Consider the following 14,183-nt stretch of genomic DNA (forward strand, 5'->3'; position numbering starts at 1 on the left):
GAATGGGGACCCCCATTTCCACTCCCCATCCCTCAGTTCGAGCTCTGTTTGCATGCATAACATGCTGGGGTCAGACACATGGACAGACATCACAGAGTAGTACCCATTGCTGAAAACTAGGAACGAACGGCCCTTTTACTGCTTCTCTTGTGATGAAGAGACCAAAAGTAAAATGACCCGCACTTATATTCCCAGGCAGGCAAAAAGAATAATTACTTTACAGAGATGGAATTCCTTCATATATTATAGCCATTAAAAAGAGTAAAATTTGGAATTTACTGTGGCAGGGAATAAAAAGGTAGTGCAGTTAGAGATAATGAAATCCTTACTTGCCATTAACAGAAAAATTACTGTTGTTAGAAGACCCTTCATAAATAATTGAGAAACCAATTATACAGTCTTGGTGACTAATTTATCCAGGAGCAATAAGGACCGCATTATGCTTTATAATGAACAGTGCATACGCTCTGTCTCACTGTAGCTCGTGCCTTTATTCAGCTGCTTCACAAAGTAATAATCATTTAAAAAAGGAACTAATGCACATACTAATCCAAAAATACATTCTCTGGAATGAGAGATGGACGTTAATGCATCTTAATTTAAAGCGGTTTTGCAGACGGAGGGAGGCCTGAATCGACACACCATTTTGTCACTCACGCTCTGAGGGGGAGTGGGGCTGGGGGCCGGGGATGGGACCCCAGCCAGGCTCGCCCCGCCTCGGCGTGTTAGGGTGACCCTGGCCCCATCTGCCTGCAGTGCCCGAAAACGGGAGGCTACCGGCTGCTCCGAGAGCGAAGGGGTCTCTGGAGCGGAAAGGTACGGCTCCCAGGCATGAGGCTGCCCTGCGGCCTCCCCCGCACTGGGCAGCGCCGCCTGCTTCAACGCTTTAACTCTATAGGTATATCATTTTAGAAATAATCGGTTTTCGGTTGTTTGAGCAGTGAGTAAATGAGCACAGTGCTGCCGCGTGGGCCCAAGGTTTTCCCACACGGGTCAAAGGTTTGGGCGAGGTGAGGGTTTTCCGATACGCTGACGTAAAACAATCGCGGTTTGAGTACAGGCTGTTTGCCACCAGTAGCTTCACGCTTAGGCGAAGCCTGCCGCGCCGAAGCGGTGCCGTCGGGGCCCGCCGAGCCGCCGCTGCACCAGCACAAAGCCGTTTTAGCGCGCTGCTATGGAACGCGGCCCGCTTGGCGGTGGTGTTGACGCGGGCCGGCAGGCGGCGCTGTGGGCAGGCGGCGGGGGCTGGCGGCCCCTCTTGGCGCGCGGGGAGGCCGCGGCGCCGGCGCGCGGCGGGCACCGCCCCCTGCTCGCCTGGCGGCGCGGCGGCGGCGGCGGGCGGGAGCGGCGGCGATGGCGGACAGCGCCAGCGAGAGCGACACGGACGGCGCCGGCGGCAGCGGCGGCGGCCCGGCGGGGCCGCTGACGGCGGGCGTGCCGGCGGCGGGGCCTGGCTCGGGGGTGGCGGGCAGCGGCTCGGGGGGCAAGGCGGGCGGGATCGTGATCTCGCCGTTCCGGCTGGAAGAGCTGACGAACCGCCTGGCCTCGCTGCAGCAGGAGAACAAGGTGCTGAAGATCGAGCTGGAGACCTACAAGCTCAAGTGCAAGGCGCTGCAGGAGGAGAACCGCGACCTGCGCAAGGCCAGCGTCACCATCGTGAGTGCGGGCGGCGCCGCGCCGGGCCCAGCGGCGGGCCGGAGGGCGGGCGGGCGTGTGGGGGTGTCCCGTGGCGGGGGTGTCCGCGGAGGGCGGGCCCGGCTGTCGCCGGCCTCCCCTCAGCCCTGGCCCGGCCGCGGCCTTCCCACCCTGTCGCTCTTGCCTTCCCCGCACCCAGGTTCCCCCGCGGCGGTGGTTGAGGCGAGTTTACCTCAGGAGAGCCCGGCTGTCACCGCGGCCCGTCCGGGGGCTGGGGGGCAGGTGGGGTCACCCCGCGCCCTTCGCGCCGGTCCGGGGGCCTCCGCGCGGTCCGGGGTCCCTGCGGGACTGGGAGGGAAACCGGAGAGGCACCGAGGTGGTTCCCTCACCGCCCCAGAGCTTCGTGGCCGGCCCGGCTTTCCGCCGGGAGGTGGCCCCGCCGCCCCTGCCCCTGCGCCCGGCCGTCCGAACGGCGAGGGCTCGGGAAGGGGCATCTCTGTGAGGTTTTGAGGTGAGGAGCAGTAGGGTCGTGCAGGGGAAGGGCGATGCTGGATGTTCCCTGAAGTTTCTCAAAGTAGAGATGTTATTTGAGTATAAGTAATCTTCGGAGATTACGGATTATTTTGTCAGCCGTCAACTCTTCCGCCGCTGTACAGAAGCGGCAAGTTGCAGGTTAGAGGCTTAGTCATGTCCAGGGAGTGTTTGATTTATTTGCAATGTTTTGTTAGTTGTGGTATTTCAAGAGGTTATTTAAAAACTCATTTGAAATAAACTCCTTAATGCAATGCGAGTAACACACACCACTCCGTCCCAGGAAGGGCTCAGCTACTGCTTTATGAGCACTGGGAGGTTAACTTGATATTTAACATCATTTGATGTGATGCCGTTAGGCATCAATCCTCAGTAAAGTACATATGAACATGCAATGAATACGACTTTTTTTCTTCTCTGTCAGTTGGGAGTTAGGAGTTTAGACAAAGGGATTTTTTGCTAATTTGGTGGGTAGAGTTATTCAGATAGTGTAACGGTCACAGCTAGTGTGCAGACGAAGTAGGTAACATGTTAAAGTACAATTAAAGGTAATGCTGATACTTCCATACACTGGCCTCCACAGCCTTGACAGTGCAGATAGAGATGCCTCAAGAGGTTGATCCCACCTGCTTCTGCTCGTTCTCTTTTCACCTGAAGTTTCACAGGGCTTACTTTATTACAAGCATAATGGCTATTTAATTGATAATCAATTTTTCATTGTCAATTTATCTGGCAAAGGAATAGAACTTGTCTAGGCAAACCTCTCATCTGTTCCCAGTAGTAAGCATTTGGTGTCTAGCAGGATGTGGGCCGGAAGAGTGCATGAAATACAATACAGAAGTAATTTATTCAAGGATGACAAATATAGTGCTAGTCGAGGAAATGTGTGCTTTGTTAATACTTTACAAGAAGAGAATGTGTCTTGATTAGGTGGCAGCGGAGTGCCTTCTAATGCTGAAAAGGGCTAAGACATCTTGTCAGTCAGACATTTTCTCTGCCTGTTAGAAAGACACAGCATCTTTCTGAACCCCTGGTAGGTGTATTGTTTGTAAACAACTTGAGAAAAATGTTTGCATTAAAGTTCTTTGAGTGGTGTCTCTACGGACTGATTATCTTATATTTTAATTTACAAAAAAGGAAATGTGTTCTTAAATCTAAACCTCAGTCTGTATGTTTTTGACATCTTGGATAAAGAAAGAAAAGGTGGACTTTTATAGCAACCTGTAGGCTGTCTGGAAGACCAGCATATTTAGTAGACATTTTGTCTTTGGTATGCTAAACTGTGTGCACAACTGAGTAAACCACTTCAGCAAGCGATGAAATAATAAATGCAAAACATAACTTTTTTTCAGGCCACTGAGACTTTATGCTGTGGTTTACGTAGTCTGTAATATAAGTGCATTTGCAGTCAAAATACTTTGTTGTGTGGCTTACTAATATACAAGTGACTGAAGATGAACTTTATTGGAAAGTTGAAATGTGTGTCTTTCGCATGTAAATATAATTAAATAGAAAGCTTTCTGATTTTCTCCATTATTATTCTAAACCTTTATCAGTTTATTCCTTCACCAGCCAGCTCAAGTTCCTTACTGTGTGGCTGTGCTGGCAGATGGGTGCTGTGTACAGTTTCCTGTTGTAGACATTGTAGTGTCACAAATCAGCTTTGATTTTTATCAGCTGTTGAGGATGAGCTGTGAAATGCAAATGAAACCGACAGGTAGCCAGAACAGAAGGTGAAATGACTAAACCTGTGTGTTGTAGGTAAAGGTGACTCCTCCAACCAGACAGCTCTTTATCTGTGACCCTTTTGTTGTCCCATACTTTGAGCTTCCTTGTGTGGGTGCTGCAGAGACTCTTGGCTTTCTCTAGCTCCCACCTTTTTCTTGAATGGTTTTGAGTATTTTCCTTTTAAGGTTTACCAGGTAGAAAATGGTCTTTTTCCTCCTTCCTCTTTTGTCTGTGCTGGTGTGTTAATATGACATCATCATCTTTTTTGTGTGTGTTTGTGCATAGTAGTATTGGTGTCAGCATGGATCTGTACAGTTTGGGAATTATTTAAATAGCTCACTGCATAGGATCCTATTCTATTTTGTAGTTAACTGTTGTGTCATAGGGTTGAAAATAAGCATTAATGAAGTATAGGAGACGTACATTAAGTAGTTGCACGTGGAAAAACTGAGAAAAGGTGTTGACTTGGCAGGCTTCTACACTTGCTAACTTCATATGCACATTCATCTAAGCCATGAAAAAACAGGTGCTGCTTTAATACAAAATTACTGAAATGAGCATGGGCTAAGTGTCCAAAAAGATGTGCAAACTCTACTCCTTCTAGCCTGAAAAGCAAATAAAATTATGCTGCTTCTCATGTACAAGGCTGTGAAATTAAGTAAATGTATGTGAGCATTTTATCTCATCTGCTACTACTGGTGACAAGGTGTGAGGGAGGGAGCAAAGACGAGAGAAAGCTAGGTACATTTCAAGTGTTACCTAGAGGTGTAAGAGCATCGCATTATAAGACACAAAGTTTCAGATCAAGTATTAAAAAGAAGCAACTAAGATCACTTGACCCATTTGCAAGGTTTTCATTTATATGTATTTAGCAATCTTTAATTATATGATCTCATGTTATGTTTCTGCAAGGTCTTTTTTAGGAAGCCGAGTGGATGGAGCCTAGGCTGGGAAAAATCACACACCTGAAGATCTGAGATGCTGTATATTTGAGATGTGAAGTAGTGAGTTTCAAGATGTGAGGCTACAGTGCTGCATTACCAGAAGTGGATTTCCTGTGTGAACTTTCTTTCTCTCTCTTTTTTTCTTTTTTTTTTTGGTGGAAAAGATCTATCAAGCAGGTGTCATATTAAATGGACTAAGTTTGGGACAGCACAACTTCTCCAGTTAAATAAGGATACTTTCAAAACTAAATGGTGATGGTGGGGTGACTGCTTTTCAAAAGATTGAATTGTTACATGTGACAAAAGCTGAAATGCTTCAGTCAGGTGTAGGTATGTCTTGGTCAGGACGTTTCTTTTGAAGTTGGTAGAACTTGGATTTCTGACTTCTTTTTTCTGCTTTTCAGTGTGTAACATAACAAAGTCATACTGTTTCAGTGAAAGCCATGTAAGGTTTAACTGATACTGAAGCATTTTGTATTTCTTTGTTACTGTTTTGAACTGACAGGCCTCATACAAACAATGTGCTTTTAATAACAGAGTTTTAATCCTTGATTGCTACAGGTACATACATGTTTACTCATGGATATTGGATTCAGTTAAGTTGTGTAAATTGGCCTACTATAGTCAGGCATCTTCTCTAGTGTTAGAAAATTGAAGTGTAATAAGCTATATTTTGTTGTTTATCCTTTTTAACCAAGATTAAACTACTGTATTTGAGAGGCCTTAATTTAAAAATGTTCCTGCTCCAGAATGCTTGACATAGCAGTTTTAATGCTTTGTAACATAGATTTTAAAAGCCCAGCTTCTCTCTCTCTATTCCCCCCCCCTCCAATTTTCTTTGTCAGGAAGGGAATTATCCTTGAAACTCTGATTTGTGGTGCTATGTGCATCCCCAACAGGATCATCAACTCAGATGAGAGAGTCTTATCCAAAATGCTAATGACACAAGTAACACTTGGATGCTGGTTTTTGTTATCGCTGTCTGGTAGTGACTGCTACAGCACTTGCTGGCAAGGAGCACTGGGACTTGGGACTGCTGCATGCTGCAGTGGGTTGCAAGTGGCAGTATTTTATTGTGAGACCTCTGCTGCCCTTGTCTCTGTAGCTAAACCTGTGCCTCTGCACCTCGGCTCTAACCTCCTCTTTTTTTATTCCTTGAGCACTAGCAGAGAGCAGTTGTATCTCCTGGTTTCTCAGTCTCCTCTGTGTTTCTGCAGAGCAATGTGAATAGCCTCCCACCAGCTGGGAGAAACAATGGAGGAAAAAAGCCTTACTCAGCTCCTGTTTCCTTGCCCCTACTCATAAAACCTGAATAAGCGTGTTGCTTTTGGTAACAGCCGTCTCCTGAAAACAAGCAGGCTTTCTGGATCTTGCAGATTAGAAAAATCCTAGGTGGCATTGTAGACTTGTTACAGTTTTCTCAATAAACAGCCAGATTTAGATGCTGGAAATAAATACGATTTTAGCATTTTGTTCTCAAGGAAGTGCACAGTGGGGTTTCTCTGTGTGTGTATGCATGAGATTTGTTATTGTGGGTCTTCATGGAAAATGTCAGGCTGGATAGATAATTTGGGGGAGTGAATGAGCGTTCTGTATTGTCAAAAATCCCCTGCAGAAATGCTTTTTAACAGCTTTTTTTTCTTTCCTGGAGTTTGCACCAGAATTTCAAAGCAGAACACCTGTTTCAGAACAGAATATGTCTATTAGTAGCAGAAGAAAGGGCAGGTTAGGCTAACTGAATTGAAATATGAACCTTTAAAAAGATGCTCACTTAAGGGCACCTGTATGAATGAAAGAAATCAATTAGTAGCAGCTAGAGGTAAAAAGCAAACCAGGAGAGCAAAGATAACATTTTGAAGGAGATATCTGTAAATTTGTTATTTACCTTTATTTTAAAGTCAGTCTTGCTTTTGTGAAAGAGCACAATGAAACTCCAGCCAAAATTTTTCAGGACGAGCAGGCACGTAGGAAATGAATGCCTTGTATTTCAGTTTTACATTTGCCTCAGATTCTCAAGAAGTTTCTGTTGAGCTTCTGCAAAATGTCTGTGAAGGAAAAAGGAAGCTGAGTAATGCACTTTAATGTTAACTGTTTTGGTCCTTAGGTTAACATAGTGAAAGCAGTGCTACTTGCTGCACGGCTGGCAGACTAATAGTAGAAAGGTCTATTATCATCTGCTTCCATTTGGTAGTTATGCACAGCCACTAATGTATTGAGTTCCCAACAATAAACATTGTCAAAAACAGCATGGAAAAAACAGCACAGTACCATTTGTCTGTGGTATGGGCTGCCTTCAGTAAGGATGAAAAAATAGCAAACAAAAACCACAGATAAGGCAGTAGTGTTTCAGGACTTGATTAAAATAGTTAATAAGCAGGGGGGTTCTTTCAGGGGGTTCAAGGCTTCAGAGGGTTACTAAATTATCTGCTTTGGTTTGTGTCACATTTTCCTGTTTTACTGAGTTCTCTGCATTGAATCTCGTACCTTACCATGAAATATGTCTTTGGGAAGGGTATCCAGTTTTAATTTGGAGACTCATGGAAGTGAAGAACCACTGTGCTTGAAAAGGCTCTGGTGTCCTACCTCTGGTTCTTCTCATCAGCTTTGTTAATGCTGAGCCATTGGCTCCTGCTTTGCCTTTTGGCTAGGTCATTGGGCCTTCTGGATCTGCTGCTTTCTCCTTATGAAGATACAGGCTGTAACAGGCATCTTCTAGTTTAGTTTGACAAATGAAACTTAAGCTCACAGGCTCTGAAATGCTAGAAATCTAATGTGTTAGATTAATATGCTGTGGGTATACGATGCACTGATTTTTTTATTTATTTTTTTATATATATATTTTGGGTTTTTATTTTCATCGACTATGGTCAGTTGTCTTCTATGAGCTTACTGTTGTGTGCTCTGGCTGATATATAAGAAATACAGTAGCACACCTGTGCTTCTTCCAGGTCTCATTTGTATTGCTGGGTTGTCTGCTAGATTTTGTGCTGGTTATTGTGGAGCTGTAATCTCAGAAAAGGCACTTTGCCTTTATCTGTGGGTTTTATTTTCTGAGACTCTCTCCTTTAATCCTTCTGGTTTTCATTATAAAGAACTACCAAACTCCCCACTTCCATCCCCTACCCTCCCCCATTATCAATTTCACCAATGCTATGTACAAAAGAGAAGGTGAGCTGTCTCTCTTTTGGACAGCATGTGTTGGGTCGCATGTGTTACAGCGTCTCACATGAAGCTAATACAGAGGTGTTGTTTGTTACTTCTCTCCATGACCATTCTCTGCAAGACTGGTCCTTTTTTCAGAAGTGCAACTTCAGTGGAATTAATTTGTTTCAAATGAAACAAAATGTGAAGGCGGCTGTCCTCTTTTTGTTTTTTTCACAGTCTTGCCAATCTCAGTCTCCCAGAATTTATCAGGAATGGCTTACTGAAGGCTAATACCTAGTGAATATTTTGTACATCATGCTTAGTGCATGTTGGTGTGAAATTTCTAGTGAAAAACTAATGTTTTGAAGTCAGTAATCCATTTTTGAAATCCTACTGTATACTTTGATTATCTTATAACCAATTCTAAATAATGTATGACATGTATTGCTAAGTCAGGAAGTCCTATAGGTGCCATATATGCATCATACACCTTTGCAGTTATCTTTATTATAAACAGTCCTTGCCTGAAAGATGAATCTTTGCTGATCTGCCACAACCTTTTCTCTGTAAAATCATGCTGAATAACCCTTTTCATATTTCTGTCCTTCACACAGTAAATTGTTTCCAGTATTGTCAATGGGTTGATACCAAACTGATAGCCATCTATGTTTTGCTTGCCTTTAAATATTGCACATCAGCTCTACCTTTTTTTGTCTGTTACTTTATTGATGTTCCTGTGCTTAATAATGGTGGAATGTCGTCAGTCAGTAGGAATACTGGTATATTGCTCTGAATTATTTTGGAGATGAAAGTGAAATAAGAACTGAGATTGTAGAATACAATTGGGAATTTTTAATAAGCAAAGTTCTTGGTGTTACCGTAGGCATGCTAGTATGTATAGAAGACAATTTTACTTTTCTCTTAGGTGAACTCTGTCACTGAGGTTGTATCTTGAATTGTATGTCAGAAGTGGTTTGTAGTCAGCTTTTAAGAATACTGTTTTATGTTGAGTTTGAACATTTACTGAGACTAATGGCCATTCTTTCTCAGTGAATCTCCAGTGACTTAAAAACATTTTGAAGGAGAGATGTGTTTTAGTTTTTTTTTATGAGACCTCATCTGGAGTACTGTTTTCAGTTGCAGGGCCCCCAGCACAAGAAGGACATAGACCTGCTTGAGAGAGTCCAGAGGAGGGCCACAAAGATGAATAGAGGGCTGGAGCACCTCCCCTGTGAAGATAGTATGAGAGAGTTGGGCTTGTTCAGCCTGTAGAAGAAAAGGCTCCAAAGAGACCTTAGAGCAGCTTCCAGTACTTAGAAAGGGGCCTACAAGAAATCTGGAGGAGGACTTTTTGCAAGGGCATGTAGTGCAAGGACGAGGTGGAATGGCTTTGAACTGAAAAAGGGTAGATTTAGATTAGGTATTCTTCACTGGGAGGGTGGTGAGGCACCAGAACAGGTTGCCCGGAGAAATTGTGGGGGCTCCATCCGTGGAAGAAGTGTTCTAAGCTAGGTTGGACCAGGCTTTGAGCAATCAGGTCTAGTGGAAGGTGTCCCTGCCCATGTCTGGAGGGTTGGAAAGTAGGTGATCTTTAAGGTCCCTTCCAACCCAAACCATTCTGAGATTCTGTGATTTGCAGAAATGTTGAAGAAATTTTTAATCCTGACACTTGAGGGTTTGGTTTTAACTTTTCAGTTAAAATACAGACATTGTAGGCTGATTGTTGCATATGGAGCCAGTCCTTTCAGCTATGGAAAGTCCTCTATCGCTTCGTGCTTTCCTCTGCAGAATTTTTTTCCCTGGAAAAGAGGATATTTCCTCAGCTCGACTCTAATTGCTATAGAAACTCTTAGGATAAGGCCTTTTTCCTCTCCTCTCAACTTTGAATTTGACTTTGTTTGAAAACTCATATTCTGTGCATTAACGTTACACATAATGTTTTTCGGTTTGAGGTAGGCTTAGTGAGGTAGATACAAATCTCTTCAGCTCTGCTGTAGATTAAAACAGCCTAACATTGTTTCAGCCAGCTGTAAAGTTTCCTCAGATGTTTTAATTCTTTAAACTATATAAAAATGTTGTTTCTGCTTATTGCCACAAAGCTAAGGTCTTTTCAGTTGCTTTATTGTTCTTGATACTAATCATATTTAAAAATCCTATCACATATATAAGTAATTCCCACAGTGATATGCTTTGGTCCTGAATATAAGTATAAATGTTTCTTGACAAGTCAGACATAATAAAACCCAACAGTGTGTAATGGGCAGTTTTTTTTCTCTGGTAGTAGTGGGATTTACGCTTTGTTTCCCTTCACCTTCAAATAAACAACAAAAGCAGTTACTATGAATTTTGCAAAATACAGAGGTTTAACCAGCTGTTTTCAAGAGCTTTAAGCAGTATGCGTTTTTTCATATCTGTTAAAAATGAAGAGTAGAAATTTTGTCCTGCTAGTGTTTCCAGGAATCCGTTCATTAGGCAAAAACCAGTGTAATCAGTCCCTGAAATCCTGGTTGTGTTAAGAGAAGGGACACCTCCAGAGTCCTTTTCCAACAGTAAATTTAACCTGAGATGTAGATCTGCAAAACCCACTTGATTTTCTCTGAAAATTGAGACAATGTAGCTGGAAATTTCGTGCTCCAGGAGTAGAAAAATGGGTAGGCATTTCCCAAAACATTCTCTACACCTAATTATCCAGTTCTGTATGGAGTGACTATTCAAGGATTATTGTATTCCCCCGCTCCCACCCCACCCCATCCTACAAGCCTCTGTACAGATCAGAGGCAGAGGATACAGAGCAATGGATGGGTTGTTTTTTTTTCATATTCCTCATCATATTTTCATACACTAAATTGGTAGATTTGTTTCTTGCCTTGAAAATCTGAAGAGAGATTGCTCTTCAGAGCACCATGGATGTACCATAAGATGTCCAAGCTGTAGAGAAGGGAAAAAAAAATTACTCCACTTAATGACTTTCAGGAAGGATAAGTAGAAACGTTTATTTGCTGTGATGGAGTTAGAGCTGATGTGTCTTACCAGTGGGATGGACAGTGTGGTATTTACTTTGTGAATGTGTTGGTGTAGACTAAGGTATGATTATAATCAATAAGCTTTGTCACCAGCACTTTTATATCACTGGAAAGTGTTTCTCTACTAAGTGAATGTATGCAAGAGGAAATTATGGGAGATTTTAAGAGTGCTCTTGAGAGGTTGGTTACCTTGAGTGTCTAGGGACACCTTGTTAGTGTGGGGAAAAACATTGCTGTCGTATTTCAGCTAGTCACTTCAACCAACCAACCCCCCAGGCAAAAAAGAAAAATTAAAGAAAGTTAATCAAGAAATGACATGGTGAGCATCTCATGCTAACTGGATTCTGGGGTTTCCTGTAAACTCCAGAACTGGATTTTGGTAGGGTAGTCCTTCTCCATAGTTTCAATACATTTAAAGGTGAGTTCATCAATATTGATGCACTAATATACTACAGGTTGTACAAACCTGAAAGAAGGATTTACAAGTGCTGAAGGATCTAGAAGAGACGGATGATGAGTTCACAGTTGTTTCAGCTCAGGACCCAGTCTAGAGCTGAGGAAACTTGCGGTCTTCTGCCCAGGGTAGTTGCTGATACCTGTGGCAGGCCAGTAGCACTGTGTTGGAATGCCATGCAACAGTGGTCTGACACCTTCCAGCTGGAAAAGCTAGGTGTAACAAAATTACACTTTGACTCTTTTATATACTCTGATGAAGAAGTTTTTATATTGCATGCTTGAAATGACTGACCTGAGCTACATAAAGTGAAGAAGGATTTTAATGAAGGTTATTTTGGGGGTAGGGATGTGACTATTAAATCTCCTCTCCCTGCTTTTATTTGTGCTCTTTTGTCTTTGAATAGAGAAACAGTTGTGGCAGCAAAGCTACTTTTAACAATAGTTTGCTGAGGTTGTGTTTTAAGCAGAAGTTTGTGATTTTAAAACAAAGCTCAGTGCTTTTTAGCAGAAACATGTATACCTCAGAACAGAAGCAGTGTAGTAGATTAGTCACCTAGTTGTCTGTTCTTCTGCTAAATCTTTTTGTTTTTCCTGCTCTGAAACTTCGGGAGTGTACAAAATTGAGTTTGTGAATTGGTCAGTCCAGCAAAGTAGTCTAGTTAATGTGTGGGTACATCAAAGATAAATGATGATTTATCAGTTGGGTGGAAAGCAGGCAAAAAAATGTTTAAATATGTTAGCTGAAGAAGCATTGATACATTAGACATCTGATACTGCAGACTAATTTGGATTGATTTGCTGCAGTACTATATTTCTTGTAGGCTCTAGTACTGAGTGGTGATGTTGCTGAGATTTAAGCTGTTGATCATCCATTTCAAAGTAGCACAACGCAACCAGATTATGTTAAACTTGGGTATTTTACATGCAAGTCAAATAAAACCACAGCATTTTAAAAGGATGCTAGCTAGTTCTAGTGATCATGCAGGATATGGAAAATAAGTTTAAAAGAAACCATACCAAAACAACAAACAAACACAAATAACAAAACAGTATATCCTACAGCAGTAGCTAAAAGCAGTTTTGTGTTTTGTGTTTTATGTCTTTCATGTCCAGAAATCTGAAGGTTCAAAAACTCAGGCAAACTAAACATAAAACTACAAATCTAGCTATGTGTGCATCCTTGTGATGTGTTTTGAGCAGTTTTTATATTGAGGCTAAACAAAAGCTAAATCTGTTCCATGTGCTTCTGTATTCTGTTTGTTTTTCACATTGATTAACTAGTGAACTATTAACAGTACAAAAAATTCAGTAGTAGAACAGCAGTGTCACTGGCAGAGTAAAGCAAAAACTTCTTTCAAGTAGTCATTGGTCAAGGATTATTCGGAGAGGTATTTCAAACTTTGGTTTAGTGTTTGATGTGACAGTGTAGTTTTATTTTTCATATTTGCTGTCACTGTGAACCTGCACTTGGGTACAAACTTACAAAAATTTGGAAGAGCCTAGCAAAGCAGACGTATCTTCTGAAGAGGTAACCTTTGTTCTGGGAATGGTCACTTGGCTCTGCTGAGCTGAGAAGGGAGTTGTGTAGTATGGCACCATTTTTAATGCCTTCCTGGCTGTGCTTGCACATGCAGTCATTATGATCATTCTGAGGAACATTTATTGTGTATTTTGAAGAAATATTTTGCTTATATGTACTGAACTTGAGGACTTGGGGGAGCTGGGCTTGTTGCTTCTATGCACTGTACTCACGTAGACACATGTATCGAAAATCCACTGCTTCTGAATATGTAAAAAGTGCAGGAAATGTAGACTTAGTGTGTATGTGCAGTGATGAAATGGAGAAACAACCTCCATCTCATAGAAAATAGAAATGGAGCCATTTGGAAAGGTCTGTGGGCTAGATTTAATTTTCCTGCTAGGTCATTCTTGCCTTGGCCCCTAACTTCTGTTGTCTCAGGTTACAGCTCTTGCATACTGGAAGCAGAGACTCCAGCCCTGATAACCGTCTGGGAGCTTGTTCTACATGATGATGTTTAAGTGACTGAAAAATAAGTGCTATAAAACATGTGTCTAATGAATAGTCAGATGTTAAGGTTGTAATGTTGAGCACTCAGAATAGGAAATGTTTTATGCCTGCCTGTACAACCATACTATCTTTCCTTTGTGGTGCTTTATTATCGTATAGTCTTTAATTACATTGACTTGCATAACTGTGTGTGGTCATGGTTCAACTGCTAAGTAAAAGTTACTTGAGGTTTGAGATGTTTTTCTAGACTGTCTTGACATTATCACTGAAAATGTGGCTTTTATGTGCTGCATTTTTATTAAGTATTAAATGCCAGTGGTTTGATATAATAAAGCCCCCTTGAATAGAGTACACTCCCATTTGTTATCTGTTTTGAAGAAAGGGATTTAAATTAATTTAAAATTATTTAAGTAAATTCAAAAGTTGATTGTATTATGAATTTCATATAGCTTGTTATATTTTGTTAGTAATGAACCAAATATATTAATTTTATGAATATTTATGCTTGTGAAATGAGCCTTTTTATAACTTGCTTATTTCATTTTCACTACTTTATGTTTCAGTTGTGCAAGACTTGCAGATTAGCATCAAAATGCAAAGAAGCTATTTTAATTGTTTACAAATCTGAAGTGGAATGGAATTGCATACCATCAAACAATTTACTTCATTGCTGATGCTAAGAGATTATTTAAC

General features: G+C 41.9%; 1 protein-coding gene across 2 annotated transcripts in view; it reads left to right on the forward strand.

Annotated features, from left to right (window-relative positions):
• The first annotated feature begins 1,338 nt into the window (after nt 1-1,338).
• Nucleotides 1,339-14,183, forward strand: part of CCDC6 (coiled-coil domain containing 6) — a 51,021-nt gene continuing 38,176 nt past the window's right edge. For both annotated transcript variants that reach the window (XM_062634028.1, XM_062634029.1), the window contains exon 1: nt 1,339-1,656. In XM_062634028.1, coding sequence (XP_062490012.1) covers nt 1,354-1,656 — 303 coding nt within the window. In that variant the 5' untranslated portion in view covers nt 1,339-1,353. The remainder of the gene's footprint in view (nt 1,657-14,183) is intronic.

Source organism: Pezoporus occidentalis, unplaced genomic scaffold (assembly GCF_034315485.1).
Source record: "Pezoporus occidentalis ecotype Australia unplaced genomic scaffold, CSIRO_AGI_Poc_V1 ctg41, whole genome shotgun sequence".
Taxonomy (NCBI): Eukaryota; Metazoa; Chordata; class Aves; order Psittaciformes; family Psittacidae; genus Pezoporus; species Pezoporus occidentalis.